Raw genomic sequence first — 23,312 nt, 5'->3', positions numbered from 1 at the left:
CGGATTAGCATGAGGTTGCACGCGAACTTGACGTTCAGGAAGACGATAAGAGAATAGGTAACCGTCTCCTCGGCTACCTGACTTTTCAACCCGTGACCCGTTACCGTGTGTACAACACGAGCTCGATCGTTTTCGGGAGTCGTTCGGTTTCCGTCGCATATACGCACATCGTTGTGACACAATGCCGTGCAAATTCAGTGCGAACAGTATGAGACTGTACGTGCGACCGCATCGTGCCATTGTGATTACGTTGTCGTTACGTTTCGACATAAATTTTTCCTCACGACACTTTCTTCTCCTTATCACACATGCGGTAATTTATTATTATTACTCTATGTCTGATAGTGGCACATTAATCCCTGAAAAACTTCGGAAATTTCAAATCGCTCACTCCAACGAGATTTCACGTCCTTTCTCGTGCGTAAGAAATCAAGCTGAATCGAGGACACGATTTATTAAAAAAAAGTATTTACTTGTCTATAAAAAATACAAAGAAGTGTATACAAAAGTTTGTTGTATAACGAGTCGTGGTGCAGATACTTAATCAATGTTGATTAATATTAATATATAAATAAAGTCCTCGTGGAATACTTTCTCTCTCGTTATGACAATGAAATATCTCTTACATATCTTACAATATAAATTAAATATACATTACTTCTCACTTATATTAATTTCATTCCTACACACACGCACAATAAATACTTCGCGAGAACACTGCATCTGTAACTTTGTAATAGCCCGTAAAATGTGTCCGTTTCAATGAATCATGCAACGTAATTATTTACAATGTAATTCCGCACTGCGCTCTTTATCTAAATAGTTTGGTAATGTTATTATTATTATAATTAGCTAATCGTTTATCATTTAGATATCCAGCGATTCGCTACAATTCTGTTGTTTCGATCTTTTTTCCTAGGGGATTGACGATTGCGCTGTGTCCTGCGTAAATCGGCGAAGCTCTGCTGTAATCATTTTGAATATCTATGCTCTCGACGCTGCAACAATATAAAAAAATGAAAATTACGCATCAAATGTCATAATCGTTGGAAGTAATGATACTATCCGTTATTGCGAACATCAAATTGGAGTTGAAGTACGACCAAAACCTGCCCATAACTTCGATGAATTTTATCTTCTTAATAGGGATACTATGTTGGTTTTAAAATAACGAGGAAATGATAAACAGTTTGACAGTTCTTTGGCAGCTAATAGCTGAATCGTTGACGATAATCACTTAATAGCTGACCTTCCTCCACCGTCAGCTGTTAGCTGTGAAAAAGTGTCGAAGCTGATGACGTCATTTGTTCGGAAGTAAAACCAGCATAGTAGCCTTATTTTCTTTTGTTGCAAATATAGAAATATACATCTCACATAAATGACAATTAAATGGCAATAAGATCGTCATGATCATACACGGTGATTGTATTTCCGATTTGCCAGAGTTATATGGGTTTTAATCGGCGAGTTTGGGAAGAAACCGACAGCGAAGCCGGATAAGTAGCTCTGATACCTGGAAATTGTAGAAATTCTCGGCTCTATATAATACGGTTTATCTTCGGCTCTTTGGTTTGTATTGGCTTCGTTCATCATTTCCTCGTTATTGAGCGCGTTCTCATCGAGGGAATCTCTCTCGGACGTATGGCTGAACGACTCGTCGTTCTTGAACCACTCGTTCTCGTAAGCGTGCATCCATATGGGATTCGAGCCTTCCACGCTGTGTTTGTTCGTGTTCGGGACACGGCCAGGACTTCGGATAAATTCCGAGTCCGACGCACCTTTAACAACACATATATTGTAATATTAAGAATTTTGAGAAGATATATATACGCAGAGATGGTGCGTTTTAATCCATCCAGCCGAATATTTTGAGAGCTGAGACTGGCAAACAAAAATATTTCAAAAACAAAAGTTGTATGGTTTTAAGGAGGATATAAGACGGTGGCAATTATTCGACCTTGAATAGTTGCTTGAAGGTGACGTAAAGGTTACCTTTAATTTCTTAATGGACCTGCTATTTTTCAATTTCTTAAATGGATCCCCTATTTTTTTTGCATATTTCTTTAGCTTACATCGAAAGTTTTTCAAAACATTATAATAAAATATTTTTCCATTAACTCTCACGATTCGGAGTATTTCATTAACGTAGATTGGACGACATGGAGCCGTCGCATGGTCTCTATGATCTCTTGATCTGATTTCACCCAAGTTCCGTTTATAGGGATATATAAAAAATGGGGGCTATGAGCATGCGCCTACAACTAGAGAAGATATGATAGAAAGAATACGAATAGTTTGCAAGTATATATCGCGAACTGTCTTGCTCAAAACGGTGAATCATTTCGAAAATAGGTTGCAGTTATGTATGTCGAGCCAATGGAAATAATTTCGAATGGTTCCTTCGATAGAAGTGTTTGTAAATTTCTAACAGGAAATGGGACTCCTATCGATGAAGCACCCCGAATTGTGAGAGGCAAGGGGACTCACGTTAAAAATGTCATGAGAAAATGTGAAATATCTCAGAAAATTCTTAATGAAAAAATACTTTATTATAGTCTCTTGGAAAGACGTTTCGACGTAAGAAGAGATACAAGAATAAGCAATAAAAAATAGGAGATTCCATTTTAAAAAATTGAAGATGACCTTCACGTCATCTTTAGAACGACTATTCGAGGTCAAACCATTGCCACCGTCTTATATTCCCATTAAAACCATGCAATTTTTGTCTGAAACATTTTCGTCTGCCGGTCTCGGTTTGCAAAATGTTCGGCTGGATAGATTAAAATAGTCCACTCTGTAATTTAAAAGATTTTAGGAGCACATGTATATTGTAATATTAAAACTTTTTAAGCGATTTTAATATTATACTATTGCAAGAGGGACATTTTCAAAGGAACGTTTCTCGAGGGACGTCCGAAGGATTTCCTAGGAGTGTACTTCGCTAAATTAACTTCCTATCTTGCTTGTCGTCAAGTAACGGATAGTGGCGATTGAGAGCAAACATCGAGAAGCTTTCTATATAAACCGTCCATGTTGTTTGCTTTTACCAAATGGTGACGCGTTCGCCGCTTTCAGTTGTCTTCGGAAAGATGCTCTTTGGGATAGATATAGGGTGACACACAGTATCAGTAGTGCTCCTAGAAACAGAGTCAACGTGAGGAGCCAGAAAGTGGTTCCAGCTTGTTCGTATTGCACGATCGGTTGAGTTTTTGCCGGCTGCGTGTCGAGGACGTTGAACTCCTTGAACAGATTGTCGAGTTTCTCGATGTTCCGGTCGACCAGTTCGAGAACCTCGGATACTTCCAGAATCGAATTGTCCCGGCGATTCACCAGATGCAAATATAAATCCGTTTTCGTACGGTCCACAGAACCATCTTGATTCTCGTGCACCTTGTATTCGTCGACGTTGATAATAGCGCTGGTTACGTTACCCAGGACTCTGTATATACATAAAATACTTCGAGTAAAAAAGACAAGTTCAATACTAATCGTTATTTGGGGATATTACACGGACAATATGCCGGTATTTTTATCTTATCCGCTGTTCGTAACTGATCGTCGATAATATAGAATGCCGTAGATATTCTGCTTACTCTCGGAACGTTTCTATCCGACTTCTGACTTCTGGAGGATGTTGGCGAAGAACAAAACGAACTCGTTGGTCCTCTCGTAATAAATAAATGAAAACCCTCGCGGTATCTTGCAGTCCGTATGTGTCGTTAACAAGCACCTATTTATTTGTATTAATTATTTCTCGAATATTGTTCATACGTAGATGATAAATTACTTTGTAATTACATTTATTATACAGAATAAACTGTAAATTCTAAATGATATCATAAGTAATGCAATGGACAATACGGTCTCTTTGTGTAAAAGGTAATAAGAAGTACAGAATGCTAGATATTGCTTTCGAGAAAATCGATTTTGAAAATTTAATCAGGATCTGAAAAAGTTCATTCCGATAAAATTGTACCATAAAATCAAAGTAACCCTTCATCCCTCGCTGCGGGTCGAAATTCAGACTCACTGCCCCGGTATCCTTATTTACGAGAAAAGGCTGCAGCTGCATATTTTCGAAACCTTCAGTTAATGTCATGTGCATTTTACCTACTTGATAATAACTGAGCACTGCGTTATCGCCGGCGTCCAAATCGATCGCCTGCAATACAAATCCACGCGTTAAACGTACATGCAACGAGAGTCCTAGACACGCGCGTCCTGAGATTAAATATTAATGGCTATTAAAATGACGTGCTGACAAATTTACATGTTAAAAAAGTCAATAAAGATTGAATCTCGCTTGATAGTTTGCAGCAAGCGATATACGATTACCTTAACGTGCATAAATTGCGTGCCAAAGTCGGCCTCGGTGGTGACTCCGCCCGTAAAGATCTTGTTGATGAAGCATGGCGCATTGTCGTTGATGTCGTCAACTTTTACCACGACTTGCAACAGAGTGTCGTCAGCCTCGTCGAATGTCGTTTCGTTGAGTGGCACGGTCTCGCAATCTTCTGTTGCTTTAATGAGCAAGATGTGTTCTTCTTGCCGCTCTCTATCCAATATTTTTGCCGTCTACGTAACGAATGATATCAGCAATGTTTTCGAGTAACCGAGAGAGATAAGAAATAATACTTACAATTTCCTCAATTACGCACATAAAACTTGTGATATTTGGTTTTCAAATACTTACGCCAAGCTCGTGTCTATAGATATCTAAAGTGAACAGTCCATCATCGTTCCCTCCCACGATGAAGTAACAAGCTTGCGTGGGAGGATCGTCCAAGTCATCGACTTCGTCTCTGTCGATTGTTTCCGGAAGCACTATTATCTCCGATCCAGGAAGTTGTTCCTCCGTGAAGTTGATGTGAAAAGTGTCCAGCAAAAATTGCGGCTCAAAGTCGTTGATATTTCGAACGTAGATGATCAGATCGAGATCGGAACTCAGAGGCGTCGGAGTACCCAAGTCGTACGCTTCCACTCGAATCTATGGGAGAAATCTATTTTGTAAATTTTATTTCTCTTCCTTTTTCAGGAACGAAAGAAAGTTAATCAAAGCACGGAATAATCGGTCGAATTACATGCAACTTGTGAACGAAGTTGTGATTTTATTTTCATATACCTCGTATAATTTCTGCATCTCCCTATCGAGCGGCGATTTCAGAAATATCACGCCAGTTTTCTCGTTGATGCGAAAGGTTCTCCAGTGACCCGCCAGGTCTTGCTTCAGACGATAATGCACGTCGCCGTTTAATCCCGTATCAGCGTCTCTCGCCTCGACTTGAATGATCGGGCTTCCCACCGTTATATTCTAAAATAACGTTGTATTGCACACTTTATTTCATGGCATTTCAAGGACATAAAGAGTACAGAGTGTTGCGCGAAATGACCCACGAGGTGAAATACGAACCTCTGGAACTCGAATGGTAGTGTTGTGCTGGGGACTGATGAACATCGGCGGATTATCGTTGTAATCCGTGACACAAATTTCCAAAATTCCATTATCCTTTTTGGAAGGTGTTCCTAAATCGCGCGCTTCCACGTGTAGCGTGTAATTACCGAATTTTCCTCTCAACGATCGCGCGGCTTTGATCTTCGCCGTCCAATAATCAGTTTGCTCCAGTATGAATAAACCTACTCTGACCAATTTTTCGTCAGTGTCATCCCCGAATCAATAATATCCGATGTATAAAAGATATATATATATATACGAGTTGATTGATTCGGAAGATACGCAAATATTAGGGAAAATATTCGCTCGAATACTGCACGTCGCTAATTTCAGTAAACAGCTAATGTATAATCGAGATTTGATCACGCACCTACTTCATTGCCAGAAAGGATTCTAATTATGACACGGCCGTTCGGTGTGGTCGGGTCGTCCGCATCCTTCGTTTTAATGACGAAAATCAGGTCGCGCATGTCGTGAAACTCCGATATGGAGACGCAATTTTGCGGTATGTCCATCTTTGGAGCATTGTCATTCACATCGATGACGGTTACCCTGAAAAACAATACGTTTCGTTCCATAACACCGCATTGTCATCATGTTGTGGTTGCTACGTTTAATTGCTGTATGATTAAATCGGGAAAATCGGGGATCATCGATTATGTCGCGAACATACTGGATTCGTTTGAATGCATTTCGGGACTCTCCTGCTGTATAACCGAACTGATAATTGTCCCAAGCTTCTATAACTAGAACGTAGCTGTGTTTGGTCTCCCAGTCCAGGACGTCAGCCACTGTCAGGGACCCGGTTTCTGGATGGATAGCAAAAGTCCCCTGGTCAAAGTAGTATTCGATTACGATGCATAATTTTGTGTCCGTTTTAAATAAACTACAAAATCACAGATATTGCACGCATGTATGGCAGAAACATTTTGTACTTGTTTTAAATATCGAGCGCAATGATGAGTAATTTAATGTGAACAAATGAACATTTCTCGTTAATTTATTATCGAAGCAAGTTTCATTACTCGTCACACTCGTAATTCTCACACCTGTGACGACATTCTGTCTAAAAGGTAAGTAATTTTGCCATAATCTCCGCTGTCGGGATCTCTCGCCTGTATAACAGCGATCTCCGTGCCGATTTTGGAGTTTTCCATGACGGTCACGTTACTGACATTCGAAACGAAATACGGATTATTGTCGTTTTCGTCTAACACTTGAATATACACTTCCACCAAGCTGGATCTGCAACATTTTACACAATCAGAATAATTTCTAGCAAAAATATAATATTATCAATTAGCTATCACACACATACGCGAGTTATATTTTGCAATCTTCGAAATAAAATATGGTAACATACATCTCAACGCGCAAAAGTATATGAGCTTTTAAATTTAATTAATAAATTCATCTCTGACCTTTATGCGATATAATGTTTTAATAAAAATAATAATTGTGTAGTTGCTTAATTATAACATACCGAGGTGGAATTCCGGAATCTGTAGCTCTGACGGACAAATTAAGCCACGAATATAATTCTCTGTCAATTTTAGTAGCAACGACCATTTCTCCAGTTTCAGAATCCAAATCCACAAGCTCGGCTATCTCCTTCGGTCCTTGCAAGGAGTAAGTGATGCTACGATTTTTATCAGCGTCATCGGCAACGATGTTCACGATATTGACGCCATTTTTACTGTTCTCGGTAACGGAACGTCTGTAGAAGGGTTTCCGGAATTTTGGATTATTATCGTTCTCGTCCTCTATAATTATACTCAGCGTGGCTGCAAATGTTTACACAGCGACATTATTGCTCTTTACCATTGAATAAAAATAATTATTTTGTAGTAAATATACTTTATTATCTCCGTAGCGACATGATGACCTCCAAAAATTTTACAAAAACTTTTAATAAAATAAATATATTTCAATAGCGAACTATTTTTTTAAAGCATGAAATCCAAAAATCCGCGAATTTTCGCCTTTCTGCAAGGTGAAGATACGAAATACGTCTGAAAGTTATCCGAGAGATTCGGCATTCTGTGCAGATTACATCTTCAAAACTAACCGGATGCAGTTTGCACGCCTCTTGCTGCGGCAAAATCCTCAACCACAAGTCCCAGTCTGATGATCTCCACTCTTTCCCTGTCCAACAATTTGATTATGCGTAACAGACCGTCTAACGCATTTAATTCCAGCGCTGCCAAATAATCGTATTCTTGTATCTTAATCAACGTGCCTTCCTCATTTCGCGCTTCCGACGAGTTGGGATCCACCTGATAACGCAGAATCGGAGCCACATCCGGATCCTGCGCCACTACGCGATGAACGTACGCACCAACCTAACAGTCAATCGTTCGCTCATCGATATTTCAGCGAGTAAGACTAATACTGGATTAATCACTCTCAACAATGACGAAACGTGTGTGTGTGTGTGTTGAATTAGTTTCGGTGTGTTGTAACATATCTCACACTTTCAAAAATAAAATTGCAGGTAGAGAGAAAAACTGGAATTTATGGCTCAATCCGATACTATCGATCACCTACCTGAGTGTTCTCTCTGATGGTGACAGTTCCAGGCTCCATGAAAATGGGCGGTTTATTATTGACATCGATGATCGTGATGTTCACAAGAACCTCGGCCGTCCGTTGTATCTCTGTGCCGCTGTCGATCGCGATAACGTTTAAGTTGTACATCGTTGTTTTCGGCGACGTCAAATCCGGGTCTAAATTCGAGCCAGGAGCCACTCGGATCACGCCCTTTTCGGGACTAATTACAAACTTGTCTCCAGCCCCGCTTTGAATTCGATATACCAATTTGTTATTGGGCGACGACAAGTCCTTGTCCCAAGCTTTCACCTGTTTCATCATTGATTATTCTTTAATCACTGTTAATCCGACGATATCAGCTTTTCTTCGCTACATGCATCGATACAAAAGTATAAATTATAAATAGGATGAAATCAGAAGAACTTAATATCCTTCTCCTCTTTTCTAGTCTCGAAAAATCATCGATAAATTTTTTTGTCCCATTTTTTGATCTTTCACACGCAGTTTCCAGATTTACAGTTTTGCAACGGCATACGTCTAACTTGTCATATATTATTATAGTCAGGGCGCTATTGTAACAATATATTCTTGAGACCAAATAGAGTAAAAAAGTCTAGTATTATTTTCTCTTCTGACAAATAACGTGGTATCGTAAGTAAAATATTGAAAAAGTTACCGAGTTTTCCTTGAATATCACAAAAAAATATTAGGCAAATAAAAAAATATTTCAGACAAAAGTTGCTCAAATTAATCGATAGAAAAAGACGATACAATGAAAACTTGGGATTTTTATTTAAGAAACGTCATGATCAGCGAATAAATCTCGAAAGTGGCGCCGTAAACAAAATGATATGGTTGTTTTATGTCCCCCTTGAAATAATGGACAACTTTTGTCTGAAACATTTCTTTCTAAAATGCTTCTTCATTTTCGAGATATTTCTCCGTCTCGGTACTTTTTATCCACTCTTTATACCTGCACAACGCTCGTGCCGCCCGCCGAGTCCTCGGGAATGTTCCTTTTGTACAATGTTCTTTCGAAAGCGGGCGCGTTGTCGTTGACGTCCTTCAAATAAATAATCAAAGGAACGTCGGAGCTCATGCTCGGTATGCCCGTATCTCTAGCTCGCACTGTTAGTCTCAGTGGACGTATAGCCGTTTCTTTGTGTCCCTGTTTGATGGGCAGAGCCTCGTAATCGAGAGGGTGCATGGGCGTTATAACGCCACGTTTCGAATCGATCGTGAAATTTCGAGAGAATTCGCCCGATAGCAGAGCGTAAACCACCTCGCTGTTTCGCGTCCCTGCGCATAAAATATGACCCGTGTATAGGGGCGGGGGGGGGGAGGGGTGTGACATTTTTAACAGAAAATTCGTGCGTATGCTTTTTGTCGATGCTATCGCTAACCATTCAAATCGATGTCAAACGCCTCGACGATCAGAGGAGACTCGAAGTGATCCTCGTTCTCCAAGAGCACCGCTTCGTATCTGTTCTGCAGAAACACAGGCGCGTTGTCGTTGACATCGTCAACATTGACTATCAATTGCGCGGCATTGCGGTTCCCCTTTCCGAGATCGTCTCGGGCTTCGACTGTAAGATAATGCCGAGCTACTAATTCTCGATCGAAATTGGACCCGGAATGTTTGACTGTTATTATACCGGTGAGAGGATGCATCGTTAGCCTACGGTGAAAAAAATACTCTTGTTAACTAAACATCTTCTTTGTTGCGTTCTTCTGTTTCATTTGTTCAATTTATATTTCCGTTTATATTTCATACGATCGTCATTAACTTTTCTTTGCGGTTACACCGGGCAACAAGAAATCTTCTCGTTGATATATATATTTTTTTAAGAACGGTTCAAAGACCGTTGACTGCTTGATTAAAGAATGAGGATCGCGTTGCCCAGTGTCGTAATAGCGTTTGTAATTTATCATCTTACGCGTGTGCAATGCTACCGCCTAAAGTTGTATATCGTATTCCATGGGTTCCGAAGTTACCGCTGTCTTCGTCCAAGGCCTGTACCCAAGCTACGGTGGTTCCATCGGCACAGTTTTCAGGAATCGAGACCTCGTACACGTTTTTCGTAAATTCAGGATAATTGTCGTTCTGATCTTTTATGAAAACCGTGACCGGTACAGCGCTGTATTTTGGAGAGATTGGTGTGATTTCTTTCGCGACGAGAGTGAAGTTCACCACTGCAGAAGGCAAATTTTTGCATGTTGTACAAGATAAGATTAATATAATGGTAAATTATATCAATAAACCTTCATGCTAACATAGTCCAACTTTTAATAACTTTGATCTTAATATATGTTGTCTAGAAGTCGTCCCTCTGAAAAATATTATATTCAAAAAGATTTAGTCATCGTTCATCGTTTGTTAACAAAAGTTGTCAACAAGAGAAGTTTGAAGAGCATGATAGTTGACTTTCGCACTAAAGCCATATTTCGTATGTAGAAATAATATAACAGGATGAGGAAAAAATACCGGAACAGCGAAATATCTTGAAAATCGAACGTTTTAGAAAAAAATGTTTCGAACAAAAATTGTATGACTTCAAAGGGGACTTACTGACTTTTGGAAATTTCAAAATCATGAAATTAACAAAAGTCAGGGTGCTATTGTAACAATATATTCTTAAGATCAAACAGAGCAAAAAAGTTTAGTACCACTTTTTCTTTCGACAAATAGTTAGTGAGACACCGTAAGTTAAATATCGAAAAAGTTATCAAGTTTCGTTAAATATCTCAAAAGATATTAGGCAAATAAAAAATGTTTCAGACAAAAGTTGTTAAAATTAATTGGTAGAAAAAGACGGTATAATAAAAAAATTGGGTTTTCCATTTAAGACAAGTAATGATCAGTGAATATTTCGAAAATGGTACCAAACAAAATGACATAGTTATTTCATGTTCCTCTTGAAATCACACAACTTTTGCCCAAAACATTTTTTTCTAAAATGCTTGGTTTTCAAGATATTTCGCTGTTCCGGTATTTTTTCCTTATCCTGTGTGTATAAATGAAAAGGGGGCAAAGCCCGCACCCTAAAAGAATTTAACCTAACTGTACATTATTGAAAAATTTAAAAATTCATTATCTTTCACGAAAATTTCCCACTCTGTCGACGTTTGTCTCTACACGACGCACTGTCAGTATATACGAAATACGGCCTCTAAATGTGCTAAAATGAATCGTCATGTTCTTCAAAACAGACTTGCTTCGTCGATAACTTTTTAATAAACAATGAGCTACAGCTAAAACCTTTTAAATGTTACTCAGAATGATGACCTTGACTACATTAAGGTCGACTTCACCGCAGGTTGGAACGTTAATATGAAGATTTATACCGCGTTAATTTTGTAATAATACATCTAACTAGATAAACGAAAAAGAAGCCTCAGAGCCGCCTTTTCATACCTGATATTTTTTCAAAATCGAATTTGCTCGAGTCCTTAACGCGTATTAAAAACGGCGCCTCGTTAATCCCTCGGGATGGCGTAACATCGAACATTCCACCGTCACCTTCGATAAATATTTGAAACGTGCCGTTGGTACCCTGAAAAAGAATTCACCATACTCGCAAAAGGCATTCTTGAGACTCGCTGGGAAGAAAGAGGAAGAAGAATATTACTTCTCATGGAAAAGTAATATTTTTACTCTTAGACCTTGAGCATCTACTTACTGTGTTGGAATTATTCGTGATTTCTTTTTGAACTCACCAAGTCGTGATCGAAAATCTCTGGCACGGCATCACCGATGAAACTGACCGGAGTATTTTGCGGCGCATTCTCGTTTATTTCAGCGCGGTATAGCATGCTTCTAAACTTGGGCGTCTCGTCGTTCACATCTGTGAGGATGATTGTGACTTCGGTAATCACGGACGGCGCTGGAACGATCTTCGACACTTCTTTCACCGTAATTTCCAGAATGTAAGCGCCATCGCTATTCTCGTCGGCTTCTCTGTCTAACGGTGCGGTAGTGAACACGAGGCCGGACGTTGCATCAATATCGAATAGATATCTCGGCCCTTCTGTAATACTATACGTAACCTTGTTGTTTATCCCCTTGTCGCCGTCCACGGCACGAACTGCAATACAATTTATCATCACATCGTTAGAGAGCCAAGATATCTTATACACCTACTTCAACAGATTTTGGAAATAAAGCAGTTTCTTCAATGTATTAGGAGGTTGAATTAATTCTGGTCTTATTTTGTCAATTTTTTTATCTTTATTTTAAAGAAATGGTTAAATTTACATCAATCAAAATATTTTCCGTCGTTAGCTGTGACTTTTTCTCATCTTTCTGGCAACATAGCGATTTCGCGATGATAGAACGATTTGTCTTTCGAAGCGATCCAATCAGACACCCATTTTTGGACATTCTCGTAATTATTGAAATGTGTCTGCCGTGTTGCATCAATCGGAATGAATGATAAGCAGATGGTGCTAGGTCTGCAGAGTACGCTGCAGGGTGCGGCAAGATTTCCCATTCGAGCTCTAACAATGTTTGTCTAACGATTGAAGCAATGCAGATGAGTAATATCGTGCAAAAGAATCACTTTGCTAGCTATCGCTGGCTTTTTTCGCATCAATTCATCATTCAATTTATTCAATTATTGCTGTTATCGTTCCCCCCGTAACTTTCATTCGGTTTTAAAAGTTTATAGTACACCATACCTCCCATATCCCACCAAATACAGAACATTCCTTTGTGACGGTGAATGTTCCGTTTTGATGTCGATGTTGATGTGGTTATCTTAGTTAACCCGTGATTTTTTCACTTTGGATTATCAGAATAAATCTACTTCTCATCTCCAGTTACAATTCTCCACAAGAAACTTTCTTTCTGTCTAGCAAGCATAGACATGGTGACGTTCAAACGAATTGCAATGGCACTTCCACTCAATTCATGTGGAATCGATTTGCCTTCCTTTTGAATTTTTCCTACGGCGTGTAGGCATTTAAAAATTGTTGATTTATCGATCGTGAATTATTCAGCCAATTGTTTTTCCGTTTGAACGGTGTTTTCATTTAATAATGCTTACAATTCAGAATCTTGGAATTCTTTTGGTCAAGTACGTTCTTTGTCACTCAAATCGAAATGGCCACTTTTGAATCGTTAAAACCAAAATTTACAATTGGAATACGATTGGAGCTTGATCACCATAAATTGTAACAAGCCATTTCATGAGCTTCAATTGCCGATTCTGTTAAATCAAACCAAAAAGTAATGAATGTCAAAAGTGCAATTTTGTGCGATCCATTTTAGTTGCGCATGAACAATGAAACTATTAGTAACAATAGTGTGCGCAAACTGTCATATATCATATATGATATAGAGAAATGTCAAATCTTTCAGTGTTGTCAGATTCCAACATTTGTAATCATTAACTTGTTACTAAAGCCATCTACAGCTAAGGGACCAGAACTCTAATTCAACTTCCTGATACAAACAATATATTTTTTCAATTTTATATATTGGATATTTTAAGGAATCTCAAAAATTATAAAATTCAAACAGACATGACGTGAATATCGACGTGTATTAACGCTTAACGTTCTTATTAATTTCTTATATTTCTTAATTCATCTGTAAATAAATTCCGTTACGCGAATTCTCCGCAGTTAAAATATTGACACGTTGCAGTTACATCGTTTAAACCAAAAGGAATAAATACTTTTTATCTTGATATGTGTTCTTAATATATCATATCTAATCTCCTGATCTCGGCTGTGAGATTGTATCAGGCGATGTAATGCTGACCTTGCAGAACAGATGTGCCAATCCTGGAATTCTCGCTGATCCTCGCCACAGGCGTCATGGTTATGAATTCCGGCGGCTGGTCCTCCACATCCTGTACGTTGATCAAAATCGCGGTTGTTCCTGTGTTTACCTGTAATAATAAAGTATAAATAAATTACCGTAGATACGTAGGAAATTGCTTCACGCAAGTAGCCGAATAGATGTAGATATAATTGTCTCCTGGCATTGTTCACCTTCGTTGCCTTCGTTTGTCTTTGCGAAAGAAAATCATTGAACTATCCGATTACCGTATTTTGCACGGGTTTCGTCTACGAAACATCCACGTGTTTCGCGTTAGACAATACCCTTATTGCTTCGGAGATGCCGAGTAAACACTCATATACTATTAGATAACGCAAGTTCTGCATTCAACTATAATTATAGATATAATTTAACTTCGGGATAATAACTGTTTTTATATGAGTCGTTTTAATAAATTGCTTTGTCTTTGCGTATAAAACATACCTTTTCGCTTATCGCGTGATCCACAGCTAGGATCCTCAGTTGGTACAGATACTTCCGCTCGTAGTCCAACGAGCCGACTAAGCGTATGACACCCTTGCCATTCACCGTTGTAATATTGAAGAGATTGTTGTCGCCATCCAACTCTTGCAAGTAATAGACCACTTGGCCATGGGCGCCCAGGTCGGCGTCGGTGGCTTCCAGCGTCGTTAAAACACGCGGCCTGGCGTTTTCACGAAGGGTCAACGAGGGCGGGTGTGGACGAAAGATCGGTACGTTATCGTTAATATCTTCGACCAGAAGCAGCAAGCTCTGCGTGATGAAATTTCCCTCGCCCAGTCTGCCGTCCGTCAACGTTAACACGAGCGCAAATTCATCCTTGGTCTGAGACAAGGCAAAGATAACGTTCAACATCGGATCAGCTTGGAAAGAAGCCGCGCGCAGAATACGCTCGAAATACGAAGATATAGAGCACTCTCGCGCGTGTCCTTATCGTGCTTCGCGATATCTCCAGGAAAGGAGGTGAGACGTAGGAGTCAAGCGGATCTCGCGGAGGTGGACAACCCAAGGTGGACACGCTGGAAGTAGGTTTTAAAAATTGTATCGCGCGTGCGACGATCATCTCGGCTCGCGCGTACTATATCATCGCCGATAGAAAGTTAATTTCAGAGCCGCGTTAGTTTGCGCGTGCTATCCGATGATAGCGCGACAAATGACAGCCTTGCGAAGTGGATCCACGCGAAGATGATCGGTTTCGAATTATCGGTCCGTCTCCGCCGACGTTACTTGAATTTCTCTTTAATGCTTTCGACATTGCCGGGCTGTAACTGGCGGTACCGTAAGAAGGATAACAGGGATAAAGTGAAATACGGAGGGACAATTCACCATCAGAAGAATTACGAAAATTATTTACGCCGATCCACGTGCGGTGCACGGTTAACGTGGAATTATTCTTGGAATTGTCAGCGAGATAAATATAAGCGATAGGGCAAAAATAAACTGCAAGTTGCAACGATTTTAATTACTATTATTTGGTAGGAGTGTTTTTCCTTAGGCAGTAAAATATCTAGCTGCTCTACGGGCTGATGAGCGAGGTTCCGTTCAGTGGAAGCGAACTTATAGCACGTAAATCGTTCGTGCGAAACAGAGATAAGTACAGCGTTGAGACCGACGTAAAAATTATTGCGGTATTCCTTCCTGCATTGTCTCTACCTTCCTAGTTGAGCCGATCGGCCAGTAACTCTCTAAACATCTCATTTAACCGAATACAGTTCTCAGCCGTCGTTGAAACGAACAATTATTAAGACATAATTTTCGTTTCGTGACCCTCGACTTTACGAGGCTTCCACTCAGGATACTGAGGATATTATCTCAGGAGCTAAATATTTTTACTACCCAACTCATAATTCCGATGAGTGCGTTATTAATTGCGGGCTGAACATTCATTAGCCGTTTATTGCGCAATTTTCGCCACTACGAGCGAATACCGAGAAAGAGGAATGTTCTAAATTACCTCTCTGTCCAGCAACTTGTTCAGGTAAATGTTGGCTTCGGTGGGGCTAATATTCACGACTCGAATCACATCGCTACCGGGCTGATCCCGGACGCCAAATACCAACTTGTCACCGTCCTCATCGAAGCCTTTGAGTTTGTAAATACTGCTGCCTGAGAACAATTTCTTTTTATACTAAGATGTCTGCACTATGTGCAAATATGTAATACTGATAATAAAAGAGGTATCGCAGTTATTATAGAGAGTATTTTTCTTACCGTGCAACCGTGTGTGTGCGTTAAGTGATTAACTAGGAAGATATCTTAATGAAGATAATTAAGACAAATTTTCTAACTACTTTAACCACCACTTTCTACCACTTATCTAAACACAACAATTTGGATGAAAAAGAGCTTGTGTGGCGCCTTGTGGCGAAAGCCACATAGAAGAAGATTATTAAACGCGAACTTTATCCGCGTGGCTAGAAACGAGCCAGCAACGGTTCGTACAACGGTGCTCGAAAGTTGAAGCGTTAAGCCAGTAATAAATTTTGTGATCCGTAGCCGGCACATCATAGCGGCACCTGGCGCGTGTGTACATTAATACGCGCTCGTGCCCCTACATCATGCGTATCAAAGTCGAATAAAAATTTCTACGCAACAGGTAAATCTTCGCATGGCTATCTTCTTCGTCGGACGACCGTTGTACTTTTACGTTGCGCCGCTTAAAAATTTATGTTAATACACACGAGAAGTGTGCATTTCGCAAGTGTGCCTTTATAACATAGCAAAATACTGATCTATCAAAAACTTGCAAGAAGATATGAAGCGGTTTACAATGAAAATATCTCCGAATTGTGAGGGAACTTTAGTTTAGAGGATGAAGAAAGTGTAAAATTGTGTGTGTCTCTTAGAAAGAATATGAAATAATTGTTACCAATTGGAGTTTCTGGTCCTTCCTTTAGCCTAAGCACGATCTCCGTGTGTCCGTCTATGAGGAATCTGGGAGGGTTGTTTCTAGCCGAACAATGCGTCAACAAACATCCGAAAACCAGGTAGAATAATTCTATTTTAAACCGACTTCTCTTGCAGGATCGTAAAAGCCAAGAGGACGAATCCGTTTGCTTATCCGACGTCATCTTGATGGAGAGATACTTCTAATCGACATGATCGCTTTCGTAGAACGTTCCACGATTAGATCAGCTTTCGGTGTCCTGAAATCGGTACGTAAACCGATCGTGCAATTATAGCGTATCCGCTGCGACTTTCTTCTGTGAAAAATAAATTTAGTTAGAAGTAGAAATGGGGCTGGGAGCCAGATTTAATCGGAAAGTTATCCGGTACGAATTAATAGTGTAAAATAGAAGCACGGTATGTGTTATTGCTTATATAGCTCGTATTCCGCCGAAAAATATTCTCGCATATATATACTCTGCGTTCTTCTATCGTACATCTTTCTCAAATTACGCACACATTTTAATTTCACAAACATATATCGATCTATTTATTGTCAGGTGTATTTAATTTAATAAGTAGTAAACCAGCATCCACGCTGAGCGGTTGCTTTCTCCTCGGTAAAACGTCGTCTTGATGCAATGTCAAGAGTACTTAATCCCGAACGATCACGGAGATTAAGCCGGAGTGAAAGCCTACCGGAAGAAACGACATTTTCTCACGGCGCTTAAATTGTGACGTACGAACGCATTATGATTAAAAGAGAATGATTTTCCCAACTAGACCTCTCCGCCACTCATTACGCAAGGTACACTTAATGGCTCGGTACTCTTGGAATCTTACGCGGCTAACGAAGCGATGATATAATATCTTCCGTCTATATCAAATTTTCTTTCGCGTATTAATCTCGAAAAGATGTGCGCTACGACTTAGAACGAATTAATGTCTACGCTACGATACGAAAATTACGAAGTCCAATTAGGCGAGGGAGGGCTTACAACATTATACAGTAGCTCCAATTAAGTCTTTAATAATGTCCTCCATTTCGGAAAACTAAGGCATAACGGAATAGTTTCCAGTTAACTCCAAGTAAATTTTTGTAAGACCTTATCTCAAACTCCACTTCCGAGAAAGTACAACGAAGAGAAATTTTTGAAAATTGCGCCAGCTGACTTTTGCGGTAAGAGAAGCAACTTGATTGTTGATTGCGCTTATTGAAAGAAATGTATTGTCACAGAATTTCGTTATTCTTCGATATATACAATAAAAATTCCATCAGAAGCAATTTTAGTTTTCGAGTTTTTTCTTAGTCATTATTCTTTCTTTGTTCCTTCTTTGAGAGACAAAGTTCCTTCTTCCAAAAAGCAAAGAGAAGATTTACTTATTTTTTTAATAGCAATCTATAAAGCAATCCATTAATTTAAGTAACAGCACAATAGGGTACATTGAGGATTAAAAGGACATCCGGTAATTTCCCGAGACGCTTGACCGCTCAGCAAGACAGGTAGGCGGAAGGAATATTCTCGCTGACCCATGCTCGTGTAAAGATTCTCCTTTAGGATAGCTTGACACTTAAAGAACACTGACTGAGTACGCCGAACGGTGCTCCTCTTGCCAACAGAGTGTATCGGCCACGCTCTTGACTTTTAAGACTCTGCTAAATAACAGGCTGACGCGAAGATGCTCGGTGTGTGAATACCCGCGTATTCAAATATGCACGATGTGCGTCCGCTATCTGATTTCGAAGCAAATAAAGACTGTATGCTTCCACACAAACACAGGAAACGAGTCAGATTTTATTCCGATGTACTTCGATAAAGGGCCAAACTCGGCAGCGCAATTTTCTCTCGCATCGACGGCGCGTTGTTCGATTTTCATCAATTTTTATGCGTGTATTTTTAAGATAGTTCACTTCAAAACCATCGCGTTACAATCTCTGTATATATTTTTGTTTTCTCTGTATATATTTTAGTGATAATATGATGAACAATCCTTTGGAGACGAAAAATTGTGAAGATTAATTAAGCGAAACTGAAAAGGAGAGTCGAGTACCGTTTTACAAAAATCTCATTAGTCATTAAGTTTTTAATGATTAAAAATGACGAGCGATATCGTAAAAAATCTAACGACAGACATATTGAACTCTGAATCCTGAATCTTGAACCTGTCGCCAGGTACGATAGACGTCATATAATTGTAAATTAGAACATTCTGAACAAAAAAGTTCTCTACCATTTTGCAAATAAGTACGCAAATTTTTAAGTTATCGATTAAAAGAGTTTCTAGATATGGTTATCTTCAATTATTAATAACTTAATAGTTATTGCGATTTTTGCAAAATGATACTTGATACTTTTCTTCTCAGTCTCATCTGATTAATCTTCACAATTTTTCGTTTCCAAAAGATTCCGTATTGTTTTCTTTTCGAGATCTGTGTACAATCATTGTTTACCAACTACAAAACAAATCCACGCTGTCATCGCTTGGTTTTATCGACCGCGATTAGTAGTTACCCACGATGATTCACTTAAATCCTTTATTATATCGAAGTGCAATATTTGAATACGTGGCACGTATAAGATCGCGTGACTAAGATATTCTTCGAAAATTAACTCCTTATAATTGCATTCACCTTCGTATCGCGAAGTACTTCGAAGAGAGATCGATCGATAAGAATGCGTCACAAACGGAGAATAATTTTATTATTCGGCAATCCACGACTTTTCTCTCTCTCTCTCTCTTTCTCTCTTTTTTTTTCCTTTTATTTCTGCTTTGCTTTCAACGCAAAAATTATTCGTACGCCACCTGGTAATCGCATCGCAAATGGAAACTTGTATCTGCATAAAGGAAGCTTTCTCTATGCACGTTGCCTCGAATAAAGGGGCAGTAAGGTCGTATTTCCAGCGGGGCTGTCCCGAGGTGCGTGACGTCATTTCCTACACCTGCCATGCATGCTTCCGAATGATAACACTGTCCGGGATATTGACATACACCATAATACTGTCTGTTGCCCAGCCAACCCCATAGAGAATTTCCTCGCGTGACGGGCTCCCCCATCCACCACGAGCACATGTGTAAAGGATCTTTTCGGTGGATGTGGGCACGCCGGCAGCTTGTAATATTGAAGCGTATTCTTCTTTTTTCGACAATATTCTAACATAGACGTGGTCGATCCAAACTTTCCACGGGTAGAAAGAGCGTATGCGAAAAAAAGTCTCTCGAATTATATGCCACCCTTTGTGCGAAACTAAAGCCAAACTTTTCTCACCGGAAAATAAAAAATTTTAATTTTGCATTCAATTGTCTCAATACCTTGTTTGCTTATAATTAACAGGAATTGTCGATTTTGAAAACTCTCTTTAGCCAACTCTACGTTATTTCGTTTGACATTGTGTAGTTCCAATTAATCGCTCTTTCTTTCTTCAGGGGAAGGATAAATAACTTGAGAACTGTTACTACATTGCACCGACTATATTCCCACTCGCAAAAATTCGCCGACTCCGGAGTTCTCTCTGTTATACGGCGCAATTACACCTGACGTTACGACCACAGACAAATGTTGCCGCGACGGTGAAGCGTATAAGTAAAACGAATTTCCTTTTCACACTGCGCTATAACGAGACGTTACTTGTGGGAACGAAATTAGCAATGTCTCGAGTCTCGTAAGAATTAATTATCACGAACCACAATAGCGTCGTCGTGTGTGATTATATTATTTAAAGATGAGAAAGACGAGATGTCATAACGTCGGCATAACTGAATCAAAATGCGATTAACAACCTTGCGTCATGGAAATTCTCGTTGAATAATTAATATGTCGTCGTGAAGAAATTTGGGTCAGTGCTAACTATTGTCGAGTGTCCAGCGTGCAGTTAGCTGCCTTAACGCTTAATTTTGATTCCGTAATAAACGGAAGTCGTGACACATAACGGAGACGGGTCAAACAACATGAGGGAAAAATCCATGAATGTCTCGAATTAATTAATTAGATAATTAACGATGACTTTGAATTGATTTCAAAAATGATTCGAGCAAATAGTGATCGAGTATCATCTTAAATAAATTTACTTTTACTTGTGTAAAATTTATGTATGTTTATCTAGGTAGAAATTATGAAATAAAAACTGAACGTCATAACTGAAGACTTTACGTATTAAGAATGATGGAAAGATTCCATTCACTCGTGTTTTGCACATTGTAATTTCAATAACGTTCCTTCAATCCTCCCATTGAATCTCCTCTTGCTACTGAAGCTTATTGAAAGTCGACGTGCAATATTAACTGTATGAAACGTATATGCTATGCGGAGCACAAGGTCGATTATCGAGAACCGGCTAACAATAACGTTGATTTCGCGAATTAAACTTCCAGCGTGGTGGCGTCAGATAAGCATTAATTGCACGTCAGATTCGTGAGATTCCGCACTGGCATAATTCGTATCAGGGTGTCGACTGTGATGGACGCGCTGTCTGTCAATGTCACGTTTTAAAAGTTCTGCGGAACTTTCTAAAAAATTGCCAGTCCCCGCCTCTTTACGGTCAAACAAATCCGATAAAAGGGTCGGGATATTGAAATATGAAAATCAAGTAGATATTGACTTCATATGCCAAATATTTTAATCACTTGAGCCAACCGATCGATATGAATTTTCTCGTGAAATCGTCCTTATTAGAAACCGATTCAATATGTCTTATATTAAATCATTAAATAATATCTTTCGCTGCGGAAAAATATCAGCTCGATTCGATCTCGACGCGATGAGCGTACGACAGAGCATCGTCGTGATTACGAATGCGGTCGTCGCATTTTGCACGTGTGTTTTGTACTTACCGGAATCACCAGAACTCTCATGCGATGTACAGTGTGAGGGCGGGAACAACCGGGGCGGCAGACATGAAAATGAATGTTTCTATTTGCACAGTTGTTCTATCGTAACTCGAGCCGTCAGCACGTTCGTCAGCACTATCGTTAGCGTAATCACTAAGCGCGCGAGATATATTTGTATGTCCAAGTGTGCCAGTAGTACCAGCGAGCTCACCAATCGGATTAAATCAGTTGGTTCGTTTCCATCGCCGGTTCTTTTAGCGCTAAATCGTCGCTGACTGATCGAACTGACGCGATTATTCGTATTTTTCGTCAAGCACATTACTACAATCGACAATCGACGCGCTTCGAGGTGCCCGTACGAGTTTTCAAGAAAACTCTACGCAGTCATCCGTCGTTAACCAAACATAGATTTTCGCATGAGTTGAAAAAGTGCAACTCCCTCCAGCCGACTTTTGTTATATTTTAAGCACACTTTTCGCGCGATACGTAACGTATCACATATTGATACATCTCCGGGCTCTAAATGCACTCGACAATCGCATCGCTGCGTCGAAACTGCGTATCTCTCATCTGAATGAATCGCGCGAATCAAGGCATCGGCGGACGCGCTCGTCCCTAATTCTCGTAGAACCGTGTCACTCGATCGCCGTGAGCGCGACGCTCACCTGTACGAGCGAGCTTACGATAGTAAACTGAAGAGGTTCGAGCGAAGCCAGCGTGGTTCCCGTCGAGAGCGCGGATCGTTGCCTGGCATTCGTTCGTGGCGTGAGCACTGACCGTGCACAGAACACCACAAAACGTACGGTTGTTCCAAGTTAAATTCAGCCCATCGTGTTCCCCGAGCCGTGCACCGGGGGATCTCCCCCCGTCACAACCTCCGGTCACCTGTGCCACCTTGCCAGGGGAAGATATATTCGTAGAGATGGTGGGGCACCGCCTGCGGAAAGTCGATCGTTGACGGGAAAGAGACAGCAGGCAGAAGCCGCTAATTTAATAGAGCAATGGTACCATTTCTTTTTTTTTCTTTTCAGAGATGAGCACGTCCGTCGGGTCGTCACGCGGTAGCGTTCTCATTGGAACGACGAGTAACTCTAGGAATCACGATCTCGTAATGGAAGTGACGCGGGAAGTAAAATGGCAAAAGTACTTCCCAGACATTTAAATCGCATATCACAAAAGGACAATTTAAAGATGGTATAAAAATTTAAAAAGTGCATCTGTTTGAAGAAACAGTAAAAGCCGCCAAATAAAAGTATATCACCATTGTTCTGAGATAGAAAGAGAATCGATCGTGGAGGGAAAAAGAAAAGAAAGCAAAAAACTGAGTTTAGGCGGAAGGAATTGATTCCTACCGTTCGGATTTATTTCTGCGGCATATTTTTATTCATAATAATTTTGATCTATATACATACTATACACGTTTTTGCTATTTAATTTTTTTAATTATTAGATTAAGATAAAGGTGGTGTTGAGTTTAATATTTCATGTCGTGGGACAGATACTATTTATATGAAATATTAAATCACGTAAATTTTATACTCAGATACGAAGAACTGACTTTTGGAGTTTAAAAAACCTGCTTTACCTTCAAGAGATGCTGTCGACAAATAGTATCACATGAAAATTAGAGTCCGACGCTAGTGTTAGTACAAGTTTGAAATATAGAAAAATTCGATCATCTGTTGAGCCGATTGGACTTAACTAGACATCCGGATCATCATGTACCTACAGTCAATTAAATTTGTTTGACTAACCGACTACGTTCGTCGCTTT

General features: G+C 39.7%; 1 protein-coding gene across 1 annotated transcript; it reads right to left on the bottom strand.

The window, feature by feature from the left end:
* Positions 1-516: 516 nt before the first annotated feature.
* Positions 517-22,244, bottom strand: Cad88C (cadherin 88C). The gene is made up of 25 exons (XM_011146279.3): positions 21,543-22,244; positions 16,696-17,029; positions 15,781-15,932; positions 14,271-14,651; positions 13,767-13,896; positions 11,720-12,087; positions 11,418-11,556; positions 9,940-10,195; positions 9,406-9,680; positions 8,976-9,301; positions 8,000-8,311; positions 7,521-7,794; positions 6,936-7,236; positions 6,502-6,697; positions 6,126-6,283; positions 5,823-6,004; positions 5,411-5,634; positions 5,123-5,311; positions 4,694-4,987; positions 4,336-4,575; positions 3,977-4,162; positions 3,594-3,730; positions 3,048-3,439; positions 1,514-1,778; positions 517-998 (listed from the first exon to the last, which is right to left on the bottom strand). Exons 2-25 carry the CDS (start codon positions 16,895-16,897, stop codon positions 887-889), a joined length of 5,691 nt encoding a protein of 1,896 aa, XP_011144581.1. The 5' UTR covers positions 16,898-17,029; positions 21,543-22,244; the 3' UTR covers positions 517-886.
* Between the last annotated feature and the right edge of the window lie 1,068 nt (positions 22,245-23,312).

The sequence above is a fragment of the Harpegnathos saltator genome, unplaced genomic scaffold (assembly GCF_003227715.2).
Source record: "Harpegnathos saltator strain DR-91 unplaced genomic scaffold, Hsal_v8.6 scaffold694, whole genome shotgun sequence".
Taxonomy (NCBI): Eukaryota; Metazoa; Arthropoda; class Insecta; order Hymenoptera; family Formicidae; genus Harpegnathos; species Harpegnathos saltator.
The sequence above is the reverse complement of the archived record's forward strand: the minus strand, read 5'-3'. Positions and strand labels throughout refer to the sequence as shown.

Coding starts and splice junctions, on each gene's coding strand:
- Cad88C (XM_011146279.3), bottom strand. CDS start 16,897: ATGACGTCGGATAAGCAAACGGATTCGTCCTCTTGGCTTTTACGATCC. Junction 13,897..14,270: donor ATCACGCGATAAGCGAAAAG/GTATGTTTTATA, acceptor TTATTATTACAG/GTAAACACAGGAACAACCGC. Junction 5,312..5,410: donor CTACCATTCGAGTTCCAGAG/GTTCGTATTTCA, acceptor ACGTTATTTTAG/AATATAACGGTGGGAAGCCC.